At 36.6% G+C, this 17,106-nt stretch overlaps 1 protein-coding gene across 1 annotated transcript in view; it reads right to left on the reverse strand.

Moving 5' to 3' along the window:
* Positions 1 to 6,855: 6,855 nt before the first annotated feature.
* The window catches only part of LOC114046091 (GRIP and coiled-coil domain-containing protein 2-like), a 48,617-nt gene continuing 38,366 nt past the window's right edge, over positions 6,856 to 17,106 (reverse strand). The window contains exons 18-23 of the mRNA XM_027866328.1: positions 16,722 to 16,898; positions 15,387 to 15,604; positions 13,812 to 14,006; positions 10,157 to 10,296; positions 8,920 to 9,121; positions 6,856 to 6,998 (exon numbers count right to left, since the gene is read on the reverse strand). Coding sequence (XP_027722129.1) covers positions 6,928 to 6,998; positions 8,920 to 9,121; positions 10,157 to 10,296; positions 13,812 to 14,006; positions 15,387 to 15,604; positions 16,722 to 16,898 — 1,003 coding nt within the window. The 3' untranslated portion in view covers positions 6,856 to 6,927. The remainder of the gene's footprint in view (positions 6,999 to 8,919; positions 9,122 to 10,156; positions 10,297 to 13,811; positions 14,007 to 15,386; positions 15,605 to 16,721; positions 16,899 to 17,106) is intronic.

Here is a 17,106-nt window from a genome sequence, read left to right on the forward strand (position 1 = left end):
TGAGCTTTTTAAAAACAAAACAAAACTCCATTTTCTCTGTTGTTTTTGCCAGCAAGCTCATAATAAAAAAGATGTCATCTTTATCCTAATCCAAGTATTTGGATCATTAGAAAAATCCTGTTTGAATAATAAAAGCACCCCCAAACAACACCCTGTCTCCCTCCCTCCACCTAGGCATGCTAAAAATATGTTTAAATTAAGACTGTTTGGATTTTTTTTTGTTTAAAATCCCATATTTATATATTCTTTCAAGGCTGAGCAGAGATGAAAAAAAAGAATTTGGGGCCTCTTTTCTTCTCATGTATAATTCATAAGCTTAAAAAAATTTAAACAGACTCAACTCTTTAGCAATCCAGTTAGAGAGAAGAGAGGGAAAAAGTAAGTCAAAAGTAGCTAGGATTATTGCTAAAGCTACAGCTATAATTTTAAATCATTTCCTCTAATGTTAACCAAGTGGCAGGCAAACTTTTACTTGACTTTCTTTACTCTCTTCTCTTGCTGTAGCACTCAGCTCTAGCAGCAAAGTAGGCTTTTTTTTTTTTTAAAGGTAGAGAAGAGGGAAAGGGAGGCACTCTTTCTTTTGTATATTGAGAGTCGCACTTAATTTGATCTTCATCAATTTGTAGTTTGTGTGTTAAAAAGGGCCCTTAAAACCATAAACCATACACTAATTTCTGATCTCACTCCTGGGAAAATTTTACAATCTTCGAACTTGTAACACTAACCAGTGAAGAAACCAAATGAAATGTTTGGCAGGTGCTATGTTGTATGACTTCTTAGTCAATTGTGTTGAAATCAACTTTTTCCTTCTTTCTTTTTTTTTTTTTTGTTAAGGCAATTGGGGTTAAGTGACTTGCCCAGGGTCACACAGCTAGTAAGTGTCTGAGGTCAGATTTGAACTCAGGTCCTCCTGAATCCAGGGCTGGTGCTCTATCCACTGCACCATCTAGCTGCCCCCTGGAATCAACATTTTCAATCAACATTTGAAAACTTGCTTTCGGGCAGTTAGGTGGCGCAGTAGATAGAGCACCGGCCCTGAAGTCAGGACGACCTGAGTTCAAATCCGGCCTCAGACCAAACACTTGACACATTCTAGCTGTGTGACCCTGGGCAAGTCACTTAACCCTAATTGCCTTAACAAAAATTAAAAAAACTTGCTTCTTCAAAGTACTAGGTGCCACCTATTTTGTGGGTTACAGCTTCCTCAACACCCAAGTGCTGAAAGCATGTCTAATCAATTTTGGCTCCAGTGTTATTTAGACCTGCATGTTAGATTACTGAAGCTTTAGGCATGTTGTCTTCTCATGGTGGTCTTGGCCAGGTGTTTGTACACAGAGGGTTGGTTTGCTGACAATGCTTTAGCTCCTCAACCAGCTGTCCCAATTAGAAACATCTCCGTATATAGCTGGAGTGAAGGAACCTTGGTGGAATCTTGTTTCTGGAATCCTTGACAATGTACACTAATCCATCAGAATATCAAAGTCTCATTTCTTTTTTTTTTAAATTAAAAAATTTTTTTTATCAGTCTCATTTCTAACTTTCAGAAGAAAAACCAAGAAGCAGTCTCCAAATGTTTATGGTTCAACATGTGACATCAGAGAATTTCTAGTTAAAACTTGTCAGCTTTTTTTTAAACTTTCAATTTTTTAACATTTTTATTTAAAGTTTTAGCTTCAAATCCTATCCCTCTCTCCCTTTCCCCCTCCCTGAAATGGTCAGCAATCAGATATGGGTTATATATGTGCAATCATGTAAAACATTTCCATATTAGTAATTTTGTACAAGAAGACTCAAATAAAAGAAAAAATGAAAGAAAGTGAAAAATAGCATATTTCAGTCTGTATTCAGTAGCAATATCAGTTCTTTCTCTGGAGGTGGATAGTATGCTTCATCGTCAGTCCTTTGGGATTGTCTTGGACCATTGCATTGCTGAGAATAGTTAAGTCATCCACAGCTCTTCATCAAACTGTTGTTACTATGTACAATATTCTCCTGGTTCTATTCACTTCACTATGCATCAGTTCATGTAAGTCTTTCCAGGTTTTTCTGAAATCATCCTGTTTGTCATTTCTTATAGCAGGCACAAAAACTCACTGAACAGAACTCCTTAAAAAGTAAAATGGGCCAAATGGAAGAGAAAACTTGGCATCTTATACTCCTTCCAGTGAGTATTACTGTAGAACAGGCTGCTTGTGGCCCGCCAAAAGATGCAGAGGATGCAAATGATGCAACAAGTACTTTGTCTGTGCCCACTTAACCCACAGTAGTCACTATTGTGCCCATCATATAACTTTGTGGGTGGGTTGCCACTGTGATGGCTCTCCTGTTTGTCACGTGACCTGTGGCAACCAACCATAGTCAGTCTGTCTCTAGTCTGAGAGGAGTGATTTCATAAGTAAAAATCTTAATAAGTGTAATTAATTGATATTAATTGAAATTTCCCTTTTTAAAAAAAATTGGTTTGTTTGCAAGATAGTTTAATCATTAATTATACCTTCGCTAGGAAAGTGAGCCACTAAAACCTATCTGCATCCTGAAGAAGTTTTGCCTATTTTATTTTTGGCCTCTAATTACCGCCAAGTTGTGCCAGTCTGCTGTAGAATAACTGCATAACAGCCTTTAAGGATCACTAGTATAGGAAGTGGGACTTATTGTTCCTTTTAGGTAAAATATTAATAGTAAGATTGGTTGAAAGCATGAGAAAAAAATTCTAAAAGCTTGTGTAAAGATTTTATTTCCACTATATTCATTAACAAAATCAGCTCACGTTAATTTCATTTCTAATAAAGGGGATAGAAAAAGCCTAAGCCATTTAAAAATAAATGCATTCTCCATCTGAAACCACATTTTATTGACCTACCACAAGTGTGTTGTGTTCCCAAAGATCTAACCTTGTTCCATGGAGACATATTTCATCACCTGTTGAATTTCTGCTTGACTTTTAAAGCTGAACTCAGAGGAACATCCTTCATGAAGCCTTCCCTGATCTCTTCCTTGACAACCTTCCCCTCCTCAAATTCACGTAACACTTTGCACCTCTTTATGCATTTTTCATGCAATTATGGAATATTGTAGGTTTCTGTGTATTTGTTTTATTCCCATTTGAGACTGTTAAGATCCACAGTGGGGGCCATATCTTATTTAAAAAGTTCCTATCTCTCCCAATGCCTAAAGAGTGCTCTTTACACAGGAACCACTTCATGTTTCTTAAATTAAATTGAATTCACCATCCCAGTTTATTCAGAGGAGCAGAAGGCATTGGTCAGAAAAGCCCATAATTATTTTTCTTGGTAAAAAAGTAGGTAGCTAACTCAGCTTGGAAAAAAAAAAGCTAACATTTATATAGCACATACAATGTGTTGGGCACTGTGCTAAGTGCTTTACAATTATTATCTTAGTTGATCCTCACAACAACCTTAGGAGGTAGGTGGTATTATTATCCCCATTTTACAGATGAGGAAACAGGTCAAAGTGAAGTGATTTGTCCAAAGTCAAACAGGGATTTGAACTCAGGTCTTCGAACTCAGGTCTTCCTGACCACAGGCCTAGTGGTCTACCCCACTGTGCCAACTCACCACCAAAAATGAAACAAAAACACAAAGCAAAATCATGGCCAACTAGCCATCTGGGTCACCACCCTCTTTAGCAACCTTTGGTAGAAAACATCTAGTTCCAAACTCAGGAACAGGTTTTCAGTATTGATGGTTTGGATGAAAATATATATCATGGAACCATAGTGGATAGACTCCCATGCTATTACACAAAAGCATATTTAAACCATGAGGTACTTGAAGAATATTATTAAGGAATCTAACCAAAATGTAATAACAGTGTTTCTCTGAAACTTAAAAACTTGGGATGCCAGAAACACCTTTATCATCAGAAACAAACCTTTCCCTAACACCCTCTAACAGCTGAGTCTGTCATTAGTAGAGAAGCCCATGGCATGAGGTAGAAGTGCCAGCAGAGGAAGGGGGATGGGCAGTGGGAGAGGACGGGGTTGTCCAGTGTAAATCTACAGGGATGCTGTGTGGTTAATTTACAGCGGGTTAGTTGGTTATTCCATTTTTCTGAGGGCTGTAGCTTGCTTCCTTCCTTTCCTTCACCAATACTCATTCCTTAGACCAGCATTTCTTTTCTTCTCCTGCCTACTGAAGAACAAAAGGCCAGAACCACATTGGGGCAAATTCTTTGAAGTCTTATTTTTTTAATGTTTTATTTTTCTTCATTCTTATATGTCTAGCATCTAGCTCAGTGCCTTGAACAGAATGTGCACTTAATATTTACTAAATTAAACTGCTCTATTTGGGGGACACCCAGGTTGGTGTTCTCTCTGCCTTATCATTATTTCTGAGGTCCCTTTAAGTACAAAATTCCTGTAAAGTCACAGCAGAACAGAATAATTTTACAAATTCTCTCCTGTCCCTGAAAGAGGCAATAGTTTTGAGATTTTTTCTCTTTAACATAAAGGGTTTTTTTTTCAACTGCTGGTAAAAAGGAGGGGAAAAGAGAAGGCATATTCTTCCCTATCCTGGTCTATTTTTTTTTTCCCCACTTAGACTGATTATAGAAAAGATGCAGGTTTATCATGCAACAATAATGGGAAATCTTTGGGCAAATCATAACTTCTCCCGGCCTCAATTTCTTCATTGTAAAATGGAGCTCATACTTGCACCATCTACCACACAGTGTTGTGGGGATTAAAGTACTTTATGTAATATAATTTATACCCATAAAGTATAATACAAATGCTAATATTTCTCCTAATTTCTAGTTTATATACCCTTTTTAGGTCTGCAAAACGTAATACATTATCTCAGTTCTCAACAATTCCATTAAGTAGGTGCCATTATTATTCTTGTTTTACAGATGAAGAAACTGAGTCTTGGAGCACAGTGCCCAACATGTAGTAGGCACCTAATAAATGTTTACTGATTTCAGTATTTTGAGTGTATATATATATATATATATATTCTAACACACTAGAGACATCACCTTGTATAATCCAATGCTATCAAAGGAACAATCATTGCTCTTTCCCAATATTCTAATATTGGAATTCCAATATACCTAAAATTCCAGCTCTTATTCAGTAAGGGCAGTAGTAGATGTAACCCATGAGTTGATTCAAAACTCCCAAAGAGATGATGTTAATAAAAGATTTATCCATAAAACTGTATTACACAGTGAAATGTTTAATAAGTGATTATTAAAATAATCATAAATTATGTTTTCATTACTGAAAGTCTCAAAGAACATTTCCCCCTGTAATTAAAAGTAACCATTTTGTATCATGCAAAAGTATTTTTATTACATTCATGAATACAGACTCAATATTTCAATACAAGTATGTATACGATTCACAAATCTGAGGGTCTGTGAGAAATTAAAATTTCTTTAAATACTATCAAAGTTTTACATCGTATGCTATTGGCATACTTATATTCACAGTTTTGGAAGTACGAAAAACAAATGTTTAATTTAACTTCAGTTCTAAGACAAATGCATATAATGTGACACATTCACTAGTTTTGGTCTGTTCTTCTAAAACATGACAAAAGTCACTTAGAGGAGAAATTTCTTAAAAGAACAAACTCAACAAGTCAGCAGCATATTTTCACTTAAACTTGTTTGGAAGTTAATGTTCTAGTAAACAAAGTGCAAAGTCAATTCTTCAGCTGAGATTTTTAAAGTTTAAAGTACAAATCAACAGGTTTAAAGATCTTCATCAAAATGGTTGTATGTTGACATCACTAAATAGTAAATGATTTTTAATCAGATTGCTCTCAAATTTTAAGATTTAATAACACAATGTTGATTTTACTAGCCAACTGTACGTACTCAAAAGTCAGAAGACAGTAACCCCTCTCTATACCACTCAGTTAGTCACAGAGATTGTGGATTATCCTCAGAATGGACAGACAGCCTCCAATAAGACACCCCTCCAAAACCAGTGTCTTTTTAATTCCTTGTTACTGGAAAGCCTTTGGGGCTACACACTCTGCATGAATACAGGAAGTTCCCTAGTGCTGATTCATTTAAATATAATGCTGAATTCTATGGCTCTGAGGATCCACATTCTCACTAACCTGGGGTGAGGTAGGGGTGTAAGTGGGAGAGGGAAGGGAAATGGAAAAGAGCTACAGAGAACAAGTTTGTAATAATTTAGCCAAACTTTGAACACACAATGAAAGCTTACAAATAGCTTAACAGAATGGAAAAGGTTATCATGCAATAAAAATAGTCTGTTTTGATTCAGTGTTCTATCATCTAACAGTATTCTTATTCCTGTAGCCATACAAAAAAGACTGAAAGCATGTCTATATTCTGAACACATTTTAAAACATTTGTGTGGAATTCGGTAACCTAGCCTCATAATTCATTTGTAGCATTTTTATCCAGTCACTTAAGTTCATGGACACCTTGCCAATTGTAAATTTTCCAATTGTACATTTTCTTTTTATCTTTAGATTCAAGTCCTATCAATTTTGCTGCCAATTAATTTCTAGCAACAACACTTCTGGCAAATCATATCTTGGTAAAATATAATTAACATTAAATGTTCTAAATTACAGTTCTGTTATGGGGCCAAAAGTTGGGTTCATGACTTAGAGTATTCCTAAGCAAGAAGAGGATTCAGAGGCACTAAAGAGTGAGAAGACAGGGACCCCATCCCATCCTCACTGGCAGCATAATGAAAAGCCCACAAAGAAGATGGTCTTGGCAGCATTCGATTTCTGAAGGACTGACATCTGACATCAACCCTTCAAGCTGCTGTTGATGTACTCTTTGCCTACATAAATCCTGTTTGTACACACACACACACAAATTCACAAAAGAAACAAAAGGATTTCATGTGTCTGGCTTATTTTTGTCACAAATATTCTATTTGGTTACAAGCTCAAGAAACATTCTCTTATCACCATGTTATCGAAGGCCTGACCAACTGTGTAGATAGGATGCCCATCCAGAGGGTCGAGATGTACTTTCTTCCTCACCTTTGTAGGGAAAAAAAAAATCTATTTAAACTCTTTAGTATCAAAGATATGCCCATATGAAATAAAAACCAAGCAACTGTAGTTTATATTCCACTCCAAGTCCATTAGCAAACAATGCTGTGGTGTCAAAATAAATATGACAATTTAAAAGGCCTAATCTAAAAATGTAGTTGTAGAAATTAAGAAGTCAAGTGCAGTCCAGAGGACCTGAGTTCAAGCTACTTACTAGCTGTGTGACCCTGGGCAAGTCACTTAAGCCTGATTATCTCCAAAAAAAAAAAAAAAAAAAATTGAGAACTGAGCCTTCTTTAAATATACATGGTAAATAGTACATGACTACAAGAACTATTATTCAGAAGAACAATTCTCTCGTATTATATATTTCTGTTTTCCCATAATCAACATATATTAACTTTGCCCTTGTGAAGATACAAAAAAAATGCATGAAGTGCTCAGTACATTTATGTCTAAAGTGAAAAGATTTTTTTTTTTTTGCTTTTTAGTGAGGCAATCGGGGTTAAGTGACTTGCTCAGGGTCACACAGCTAGTAAGTGTCAAGTGTCTGAGGCCAGACTTGAACTCAGTTCCTCTTACTTCAAGGCTCTATCCACTGTGTCACCTGGCTGCCCCAAAAAGAGATTTTTAAAAAACATTGTTATTTAAAGTTTTGAAATCCAAATCTTATTGCTCCCTCTCCTCCTCTCCCCATTCCCTCAGACAATAAGCAATCAGATACAGGCTATACATTTACAATTAAGTAAAACATTTTCATATTAGTCATTTCGTATAAGACGACCTGAATAAAATAAAAAAATGAAAAAAAAATAGCATGCTCAAGTGAATATCAGTTCTTTCTCTGGAGGTGGATAGCATACTTTATTCCGTTGGGATTGTCTTGGATCACTATATTGCTGAGAGTAGCTAAGTCATTCACAGTTCATTGAACAATATTGCTGCTGCTGTGTACAAAGTTCTCCTGGTTCTGTTCACTTCACTATGTCTCAGTTCATGGAAGTCCTTCTAGGTTTTTCTGAAATCATCTTGCTTGTCATTTCTTATAGCACAGTAATATTCCATTACAATCACATACCACAACTTATTTAGCCATTCCCCAATTGATGGGCATCTTTTTGATTTCCAGTTCTTAGCCACCACAAAAAGAACTGCAATAAATACTTTTGTACAAATAGGTCCTTTTCCCTTTTTTTGGATGTGTTTGTGATAGAGACCTAGCAGTGGTATTGCTAGGTCAAAGGGTATGCTGAGTTTTACAGCCCTTTGGCCATAGTTCCAAATTGCTCTGCAGAGATTTAAAAAAAAAATTCAAAACTGAAACACCTGCACTAATCTTTCTTCAAGAACAAAATTTTAGAAAGGATAATTCTATCCTTTAATTGAAAAACACAACTCTTTAGTTCTTCTGCACTGGGGAGTAACATTCATGCTTTAAGTAGTATAGTAAGTGCCCAAGAAACTGCTGAGGACTGTCTTCCTAATTTTTATGGGTATATGCTTAATTTTATAAAAAGTATAGGTTATTCAATTAAATTATATTTTTTGGTGGAATTTGGGATTAGGATCATCAACACAATTAGCTTTCAAGGAGCTGAAATATTAAATTTGGATTTTATTATGAACATATGGTGATTATATTGAAATATATAAAACTATTTTTGGTGTCCTAAAAACTAAGTTTGTCACTGAATAACACAAAATTTTTTTCATATCTACAACAGACTAAAAAATTTGAAAAGATAAATAACTTGAGTTTATACCTTGAAGAAATTTATGGAGATATATACAGAAATATGTGATATAAAGTATACGTGTGTATATTTGACATATGTCTACATACACACATGTATAATAAACAAATCACACTCTAAGTCTGACAATTAGGGAAAAATTTAATTTCACCAACCTTGAGCAATTGCAACAAGTTTTCCTTTCTCTTCAGGACTGAGCTGCAACATTGTGTCTATGACAGGAAGAAGCCTCTCTCTTTCACTCCCTGCTTTTAGAAATATAAACTGTAGCAGAACATTCTTCAAGTATTCTAGGTTAGCTACTGACTTCTCCCGCTCCTGGTTCCTTTCCAATCTTCTTACTTCACTTTTGAGAAGCTATAAAGAAAAACATTTGAAAACATGTATAAAGGCACCAATCTGGTCTTTTTTTCAGAGGTCTCAAATGGTCATTAGCGCAATTCCATAAATTTTAGCCACAACTGGCTCCACCATTTTGGGATTTGAGTTATGAAGAATAGAGGTGAAAATAGTTCCATACTTGCACAGTGCAAAAGTGTGCCTCATCCACAATTGCTCCTAAAGGTTTCAAGACTCACTGTGTGCAGGAGTACTGTTTTGTGCTGCTCCACCCCCCCCCCCCCCAACCCAACCTCTGGCAGTAAAGCCGCAATCTAAATGATTTCTTTTAGACTTAAACCTACTCAAGCCGTGTCATTCTGCTTAAAATCTTTCCATGCCTTTCTACTGGGTAAAGTTCAAACGCTCCCACCTGGCATTCAATGCTTTCCACAATTGGAGAGCATGCTCTCTTTCAGTTTTAACTGACCAGATATCTAACCAGGTTCACTACTCTCTGAAGTCACCGTGTTTCCTCTGTCCTTCCATCTCTTGGGTCATGATGTCACCTATGCCTAGAACCACCTCCCGTTTTTCTTCTTCTGTGTGAAAACTTTTACCCATGCTTTAAAACTTGACCCCAGTGCCATCTCATCCTTAAGCTTTCTCTGATCTGTGTGTGGATAAAAATACCCCACCTTGGATTTTACACAAGGGTACTTGGTTTTGGAGTTCTCTAATGAACATATCATATAATGTCATTATACCTATCCATGCTTTTGTCCCCCTTTTAGACTATAAGCATGATGGGGAAAGGGTTACATTTTATAGATTTCCTAAGGGTCTAGAAGAGTGTTCTGCACATTGCAGATGCCCAATCATTGCCTGATGAATGTTTCTTGAATTTCAAGTAGTTCATGCTTTATAGCTCTTTTATCCATAAAAACTACATACATACAGTATACATACAGTATAACTTTTTGTTGAAGATATGTTTAATGGGCATGTCATATAGAAAGAATGCTTACAAATATTGACACAGTTTCAATGGTGACTGGGTTTGGTTAGACTCACCTTAATTTGCTCCATGAGAATCGCATTGGTTGCTTCAGTCTCCCTAAGGAGGCCATTCAAGTGGTCGGCACTCTTTGTGGTGGAATTCAGCTTCTGAACCAATTCTTCTTTGCTGAGTTCTTCGTGCCACAAAGGAGGTTCTGAAATTTTATTTTCTGAAGATTATTTCCAAATGAAAAGACCCAGAGTCAGGAAACGGAGCATCTTATGTAAGGAACAGTAAGGAGGCCAGTGTCATTGGATCACAGATAGTGGGCAAGGGGGGAGGAAGGGAAGGTAAGAACATTGGAAAGGTAGATGAGGGTCAGGTTGTGAAGAGCTTTGAATGCCAAATGAGATTTTATATTTGATCTTGGGGGTGATAGGGGAACAGAGTTTAGGAAACAGAGGAGTGATATGGTCACATCTGCACCGAGCACTTGGTTAGCATCTGAAGTTTAGGGAAAAGACTCAAGCTGACTTAGTTGACAGCAAAAGACTAAAAGTTTTAGTAGCCATTCCAGACAAATCCCAGCCAATTAACATTTCTGAAGACCAGTTGTGCACAAAGTACCAAAGAGGGGTTACAAAATAAACACAGTGTCTTCAAGGAAATAAGAACATCAGACAACTGAAAGTGAAATAAATTTTCTAGTCCAATACTCTTACCATGGAAAAGGAAACTGAGGCCTAGAAAAGTGAAGCAACAGAGCCTCTCTGTGGCAGAACCTAGATCATGGGATTTAGAGCTAGACAGGTCCTTTGGGATCATCTTAAATATCAACGTCCTTATTTTGCAGATGAGTAAACTGAAGACCAGAGAGTTTCATTTTTCCAAGTTCAAAGAGCTAATGTGTTACAACGCCAGGATTTGATCCTCGATACTCTGACTCCAGTTTTCTTCCTATTATACTAAGTCTGGAATAGAACGCAGGTTCCCTTACTCAAAATCCTGGGGTAGGATCTCTAGGCTATCCGATATTCTCATAGGGTCTTCTAGGGCTACTCAGAAGGTTTCTCATACTATTTACCTAGCAGTTCCTCATTCAGGTCAAAGGAATTCTGGAAAAGGACAGGTTACATAAAAAGAAAGGATTGTTTTTAGAAAAGGGTACAGAGAAGAGGGGAAAATTCAGTTCCACCTCTGCTACAGAAATATGCCCAGGACCAATTTTAATGACCTTATGCAGTAAGGTCATCATGAAGGATGTGGATTGGATGCATTTCATTCTCTATGTAGTCCAAGCTCTAAGGAGTATGAAATGAGGAAAAGGATGGTGAAAAGTCAGAGGATAGAGGGTGGGTAAGGGCCTCCTAAGTACAGACAAGGGAGTAGGCTAGCCAATGGTCTTACACCATAATTTGAGAGCAAATTTATCAAATTAATTTTCTTGCCCTGGCTCCTTGGAGGATCTGAAAATTATCTCACCAGCAATCTAAAGTCTTATTTTAGGCAACAAGTTTTCCTTGACTCTTGGAGCAGTCCAAAATTGCCAAATGGTTTGACGGAATATTTCTATTTTTTTCTGGTTGTGCATTTCAATAAAAAGTGAAATGACTGGCTAAAGAAATGGGGAAGATTAGGGTAAAGGGGAATTAGGAGGAGGTAAAGAGTAAAGAAACCTAGAAAAAGCCCATGGGCTAGATGTACAAGTAAATTAACTAAACTAAGTTCACAGGAGGAAGGGACAACAGTTTGTACTTAAAATTCTTTTGTACTCCATAGCATTGTCCACTCAAGCCCATACTATCACATGAGTGATTTGTAATCTTACCAATTTGGGAGTTCCTTCTGATGACAAAGAAGCTCATCCTGTATGACTCTTGGTTATGTTCTCCCATATGTTCAACAGAGGGGGCTCATTCAACATGCTGGAGGCCTACTCTGCTGATGCTATAAGGGTACCAGGAAGGCACTCTGAATGTCTATCAACTTGTCATCACTTGCTTTGCTATGTGGCGGGCCATCTTTTCTTCCTATCATTTATCTCCTGGAGGACATCTGCTTTTTTTTTTTCTCCCCAGAAGTTCTTCCTTGCTTATATGCTGCAGGCTATTTCCATCCACTATATTATTTTCTTTTGCCTTGTGTATGAGATTTTTAATTCTAATAAATGTTTCTCTTGCCCCACTCTCTTTGATTTTTTTGGAGTCCATAAGTAACAATGGATTCAAAACACATTCTATGAGAGACTTGTACTCATGCTAAGTTCTTATTGATTAAAGAAAGATTAATTTCCAAAACAAAACTTTCCATTTGTCTTTGCTAAGTCACTTTACTTCTCTGGATATCATCTGTAAAATGTGGGTATATCTGAGGTCCCTTTAACTTTTTAAATGCTCACTTTAAATACAAGATTTTCTAATTGGGTTCACAAATCGAAGAACTGCTTTAGGAATTTCTAAATTTCTAAACTCCTCAATCCTATTCTTTTTTGTTCTTATTTCAAATATTCATGCATTAATTATGTACTAATTATGTACTTTCTCCTCTTTGCACCTTTAAACTAATGAATGTTCACAGTTTCATTATTAAAGAATCAAATGGTGGTTTAGGTCTACCATCCAATTATTCAAGGGGTCTTTAATTGAAAGATTACCCTGCACTGAAAAAAAAAATCAATGTAAGATAGGTTTCTGCCTTCAAGAAACTTAAGAGGCTTCCAGGTAATTATGGGTTGTATTAGTCTCTGATCTGTCATTTGGTAAACTTTCACCTTTACAACTATTTATCAAAACTGTCATTGATCTTCCGGTCATTTATCTGTCTTCCTGAGAACTGAAAGTATCATGTTATTTATAATCTACTAAGGGAGATTCAACAGGGCAACTGCATGGCCAGCAGCTATTGCCCACACCCTCCCAGTGGACCTTTTGACAAACCATCTTTGACTTCCTGCTTAATGAAAGCCCTGCGAAAACACCCCCAGTCTGTGTGATCCTGAGACCAGGAAGAAACCAAAACTGTACGCTCCTTTGGAAATATTTATGTAGTCTACTACAGAGCCAACATGGATTCAATTGTGAAGGCAAATATTTATTAAAATTTTTAAGGACAAAAGTTTACTGTTAAATAAAGGAAGTTAAGTCACTGATTCTGAATCCAGTAGGCAATTATGGAATCATATGAAAACAATAAAACTTTCAGTTTATAAACAGGGACAATGAAAAATTAATATTACTTTTTAATTTTTTTTGGACTAGAACTGTGATTTCAATGGTAGAGGGAATTCTAAGTGAGGAAAACTCCCTTAATCAATGCAGAGAAGACCCTGCCCAGGGCTCTAAGAGATTGTGACTTGACAGGGGTCACCCAGCCAGTGTCAGATAAGGGTTTATATGCAAATCTTAATAACCCCAAAGTCAGCTCTCTATCCAATAGGCCCTGCTGCCTTTTTAACACTTTTTTTAAAAAAAAATTGCCACTTTTTACTTTTTAATATTGCTACTGAATTCTGATGCATCCACCTGACTCAGATTTAGGAAAGAAGCTTATTTAAACAAAATCTCAAACCACACTCTAGGTAAGGCTTATCACTTGCAATTCAGGAAGGAGTACAATGGCATTCAAAAAAAATATCATCATGACTTAACAGGAGACCCTCATAATTTATAGTAGTAGTAATTCTACAGAATACCTAAATAAGGAAAATTATGTTTTAAAAAACGAACATACCAAGTTTAGTTTCAGGAGAATTAAGAAGCTGTTCCAGAGACGGTGTATGGATACTGGTAGAAGACACAGACTCAGTGTCAGCAGTTTCCATTCCCTCTCCCTCCTCCCTCGTTACAGCGTGCATTTCAAGGAGGGGCAGGTCTGTGTTTCTCCTATCACGAAGATTCTTCAGGGGTTGATGTGAAGAAGCTGAACCTAATTAGAAAAAATAAAACAAGAATGGTATGTCTTTGAATCCATAAATGGAAAAAAAAAAGATTAAAGATGAAAGCAATTCCAAATAAGCTGTACATGCCTAAGTCAAAGACCAACAATGAAAATGAACGGATAACTGGGACAAATTCAAAGGTGGGAAAATTATTTAACTTAAAGGGCCAAGTGGTACAAAGAAGGAATTCCTAGCTTACTTTTAAAAACCAGAAATGAATACATTTCCTAATAATATGGAATCTTTTATCATTTAATCCATTTCTACAGGGACTGAAAGTTACTGCTTTCTCAACAGCTGGATGAGGTAAAACGACCTTCACAAAATTCTTAGAATGGGCAGCTTCTAACACTCGCAAACTTTTTGGTAACTCAAGGTGGTTGGTAACTCAAGATATTACACCACTAAATACAAGCCGGGGTCTTAATTTCTCTACTCCTCTCTTCCTACCCCCAGGCAACACCTGTAAAAAGCAGTAGAGAAGAGGGTATGTGTGAAGGGATGGGAGAAGAACAAGGTGATAACTAAATTTCATATGATTGGTGTTGAAGGAAAATAAAACATTTTTAACAGTATGCTTTCTGCAGGGCAAACCGAGCCCCTAAGCGTGCTGCTTGCCTGCTTCCAAGATGCTGCAATAGTTTTTACTTGATTCAGAAGCTTTGTTAGAGTCCAGTCATCCCTTTTGGGCAGCAGGATCTAAATCTAACTAGTCATCTTGGTAGAGCTGAAGTCATATCAACCTTTTCTAGCCTATAGGGCTACGTTGAAACTAGTAGTAGCATTAAAAGCAAACCTGAAAACGTCTTTTAAAACTATCCTGAAGATGTCACTTCTATAATAGTTTAGGCTTTAACTTTCTATTAACCAAAGGAAAGTATCTGTGAAGCTAATGCTTTGGGAAATGAGGTGTTTTGTCTTTCTTCTGAACATAAAATATTTATATCAGTCTGTTTAATGAATAGCAATAAAGAATGCTGTATAGTCCCACAAAACACTAGGACGAAGCATCATTCTGTGGAGACTGATGGAGCAAGTTTAATGTCAAAGAAAAGGAAATATTACCTGACACAACACATAGTACATAAATGAGGATTTACTGCTCTAAAAGGTTATGATGGCTGAAAATATGAACTTAAAGATTTAGATATAGTAATGGATAATTTAGGATAAGTTAAAGATAATCATGGTATATTCTTAAAATTTCTGAGATTGATTTAATGAAGGGCAACCACTGCAAACATTTATGAATAGGAAGATTTCAGAGTGGCATTTCTTATGGTCAAATGGAAAGTGTTGTGAAAGTCTGAAAGTTTAAAAAAAATGACATCATCAGAAAGTTACTCCTTTCATGAATGCATACATACTTCTCGTAGTGGGGTCACTCTTAAGCTGGAAATACTGAGCTTCCACTTTGGAAAGCTGCTGCTGCAATGTCTCCATGGTCTTCCTGTGCTCTTCCTGCAAACGCCTCACCTGATCCCGGAAGTTACTGTGGAGGGTTTCATTCTGGGACGTTAGCTGACTCACAGTCTGTGCGTGCTCTGACTTCATCATCATGTTTTCTGACTGTACGGAACAGAGCCTGAAGGATGAATAAAATTTATTTTCTAAAACCGTTTAACTTTACTTCTTTAGGGACTAGGAGAGAGAACAAAAAATCTGTTCCTCTCTGGAAATTAGGTATATCCTCAGTGTGACAAAAGCCTTTCTACAATCTCAATTCTACATTTCTTTGAAATGTCATTGCCTCATGTTGCTGCTCCCAGTATGAAATGCTAGACACCTGCTTCTCTAAATCTTAAAATGTTTAAAAATATAGAAGATGTTTTAGTACCATTTTATTTCTTCTTTCTAGGGCATGGCTATATTACCAATCACTTTCCAATCTCACTTAAAAGAAAACTAAATTTCCAAACAAAGCATAACTCAAAAATACTGAGGGCAAGCTTTTTCATAGTTTTATAATCACATCAATAATTATGTAAGAGCATCAATGATATTTCCCCCCTCATTATTCATGTATTTTGCATTAACATTTCTAAAGGGAACTCTAAAGGTGACAATGCATAGAGCACTGAACTCAGAGTCGGGAAAACCTGAGTTCGAAACCTGTCTCAGATACTTTCAGCTGTATGACTTTAGGTGAATCACTTAACCTCTGTCTCAGTTCCCCATCTCTGAAATGGGGATGAAAATAGTACTTCCCTCACAGGGTTGTTGTGAAAATCAAATGAAATGACACATGTAAAGCTCTTTGATATATAACTTTCAAATTTATAAAAACGAAATACTAATGAGCTTCATTTATAGTGTCATGACAATTTCCAATACTAAATTATAATGGCAAAATTACCCCAAACTTGTTATAGTTCTTATTTCATATAATTTTCTTAGCTCTTTATTTGGACAGCTATGTGGTAAAGTAGGTAAAGCACTGGGCCTGGAGTCAGGAAGACTTATCTTTCCGAGTTCAAATCTGGCCTCAGACACTTAGTAGGTGTGTATCCCTGGGCAAGTCACTTAATCCTGTTGGCCTCAGTTTCCTCATCTATAAAACGAGCTGGAGAAGGAAATGGCAAACCACTCTGGCATCTTTGCCAAGAACACCCCAAATGGGGTTACGAAGAGTTGGACAAGACTGAAAATGACTGTATGACACATAAAGTCAAAACAACACATTAGTACTCCAAAAAATATACTTCTCTCGGAGTTCTGCCTCTTTTGTGACTGTCTCCTGCAGCATCTTATTGTGCCTTTCCAGTAGCGTATCGTGTTCAGACTGCAATACTTGAAGTTCAGATGCATTGGTCTGTAAATTATTCTGGGTGTCTTGCAATTTCATTTTCAGTTGGTCTATCATCATTTCTAGATGTTGTCTGGAGGGAAAAGGAAAGGAGAAAATCTGACTTTGAAAAATATATTTTAATTTCCATAATTCAACTCCTAATAGGTAAGCTGTTCAGTTCTATCATCAGGAGTCACAGAGAGATGTCACAATGGAGAAGTTATAACATTTTTAACATTTACTGACACTTCAATCTCCACATACTAGGCAATCTGAGACATAATAAATATCCCTGCACG

The sequence above is a fragment of the Vombatus ursinus genome, unplaced genomic scaffold (genome assembly GCF_900497805.2).
Source record: "Vombatus ursinus unplaced genomic scaffold, bare-nosed wombat genome assembly UNPS02014781.1, whole genome shotgun sequence".
NCBI classification, from domain to species: domain Eukaryota; kingdom Metazoa; phylum Chordata; class Mammalia; order Diprotodontia; family Vombatidae; genus Vombatus; species Vombatus ursinus.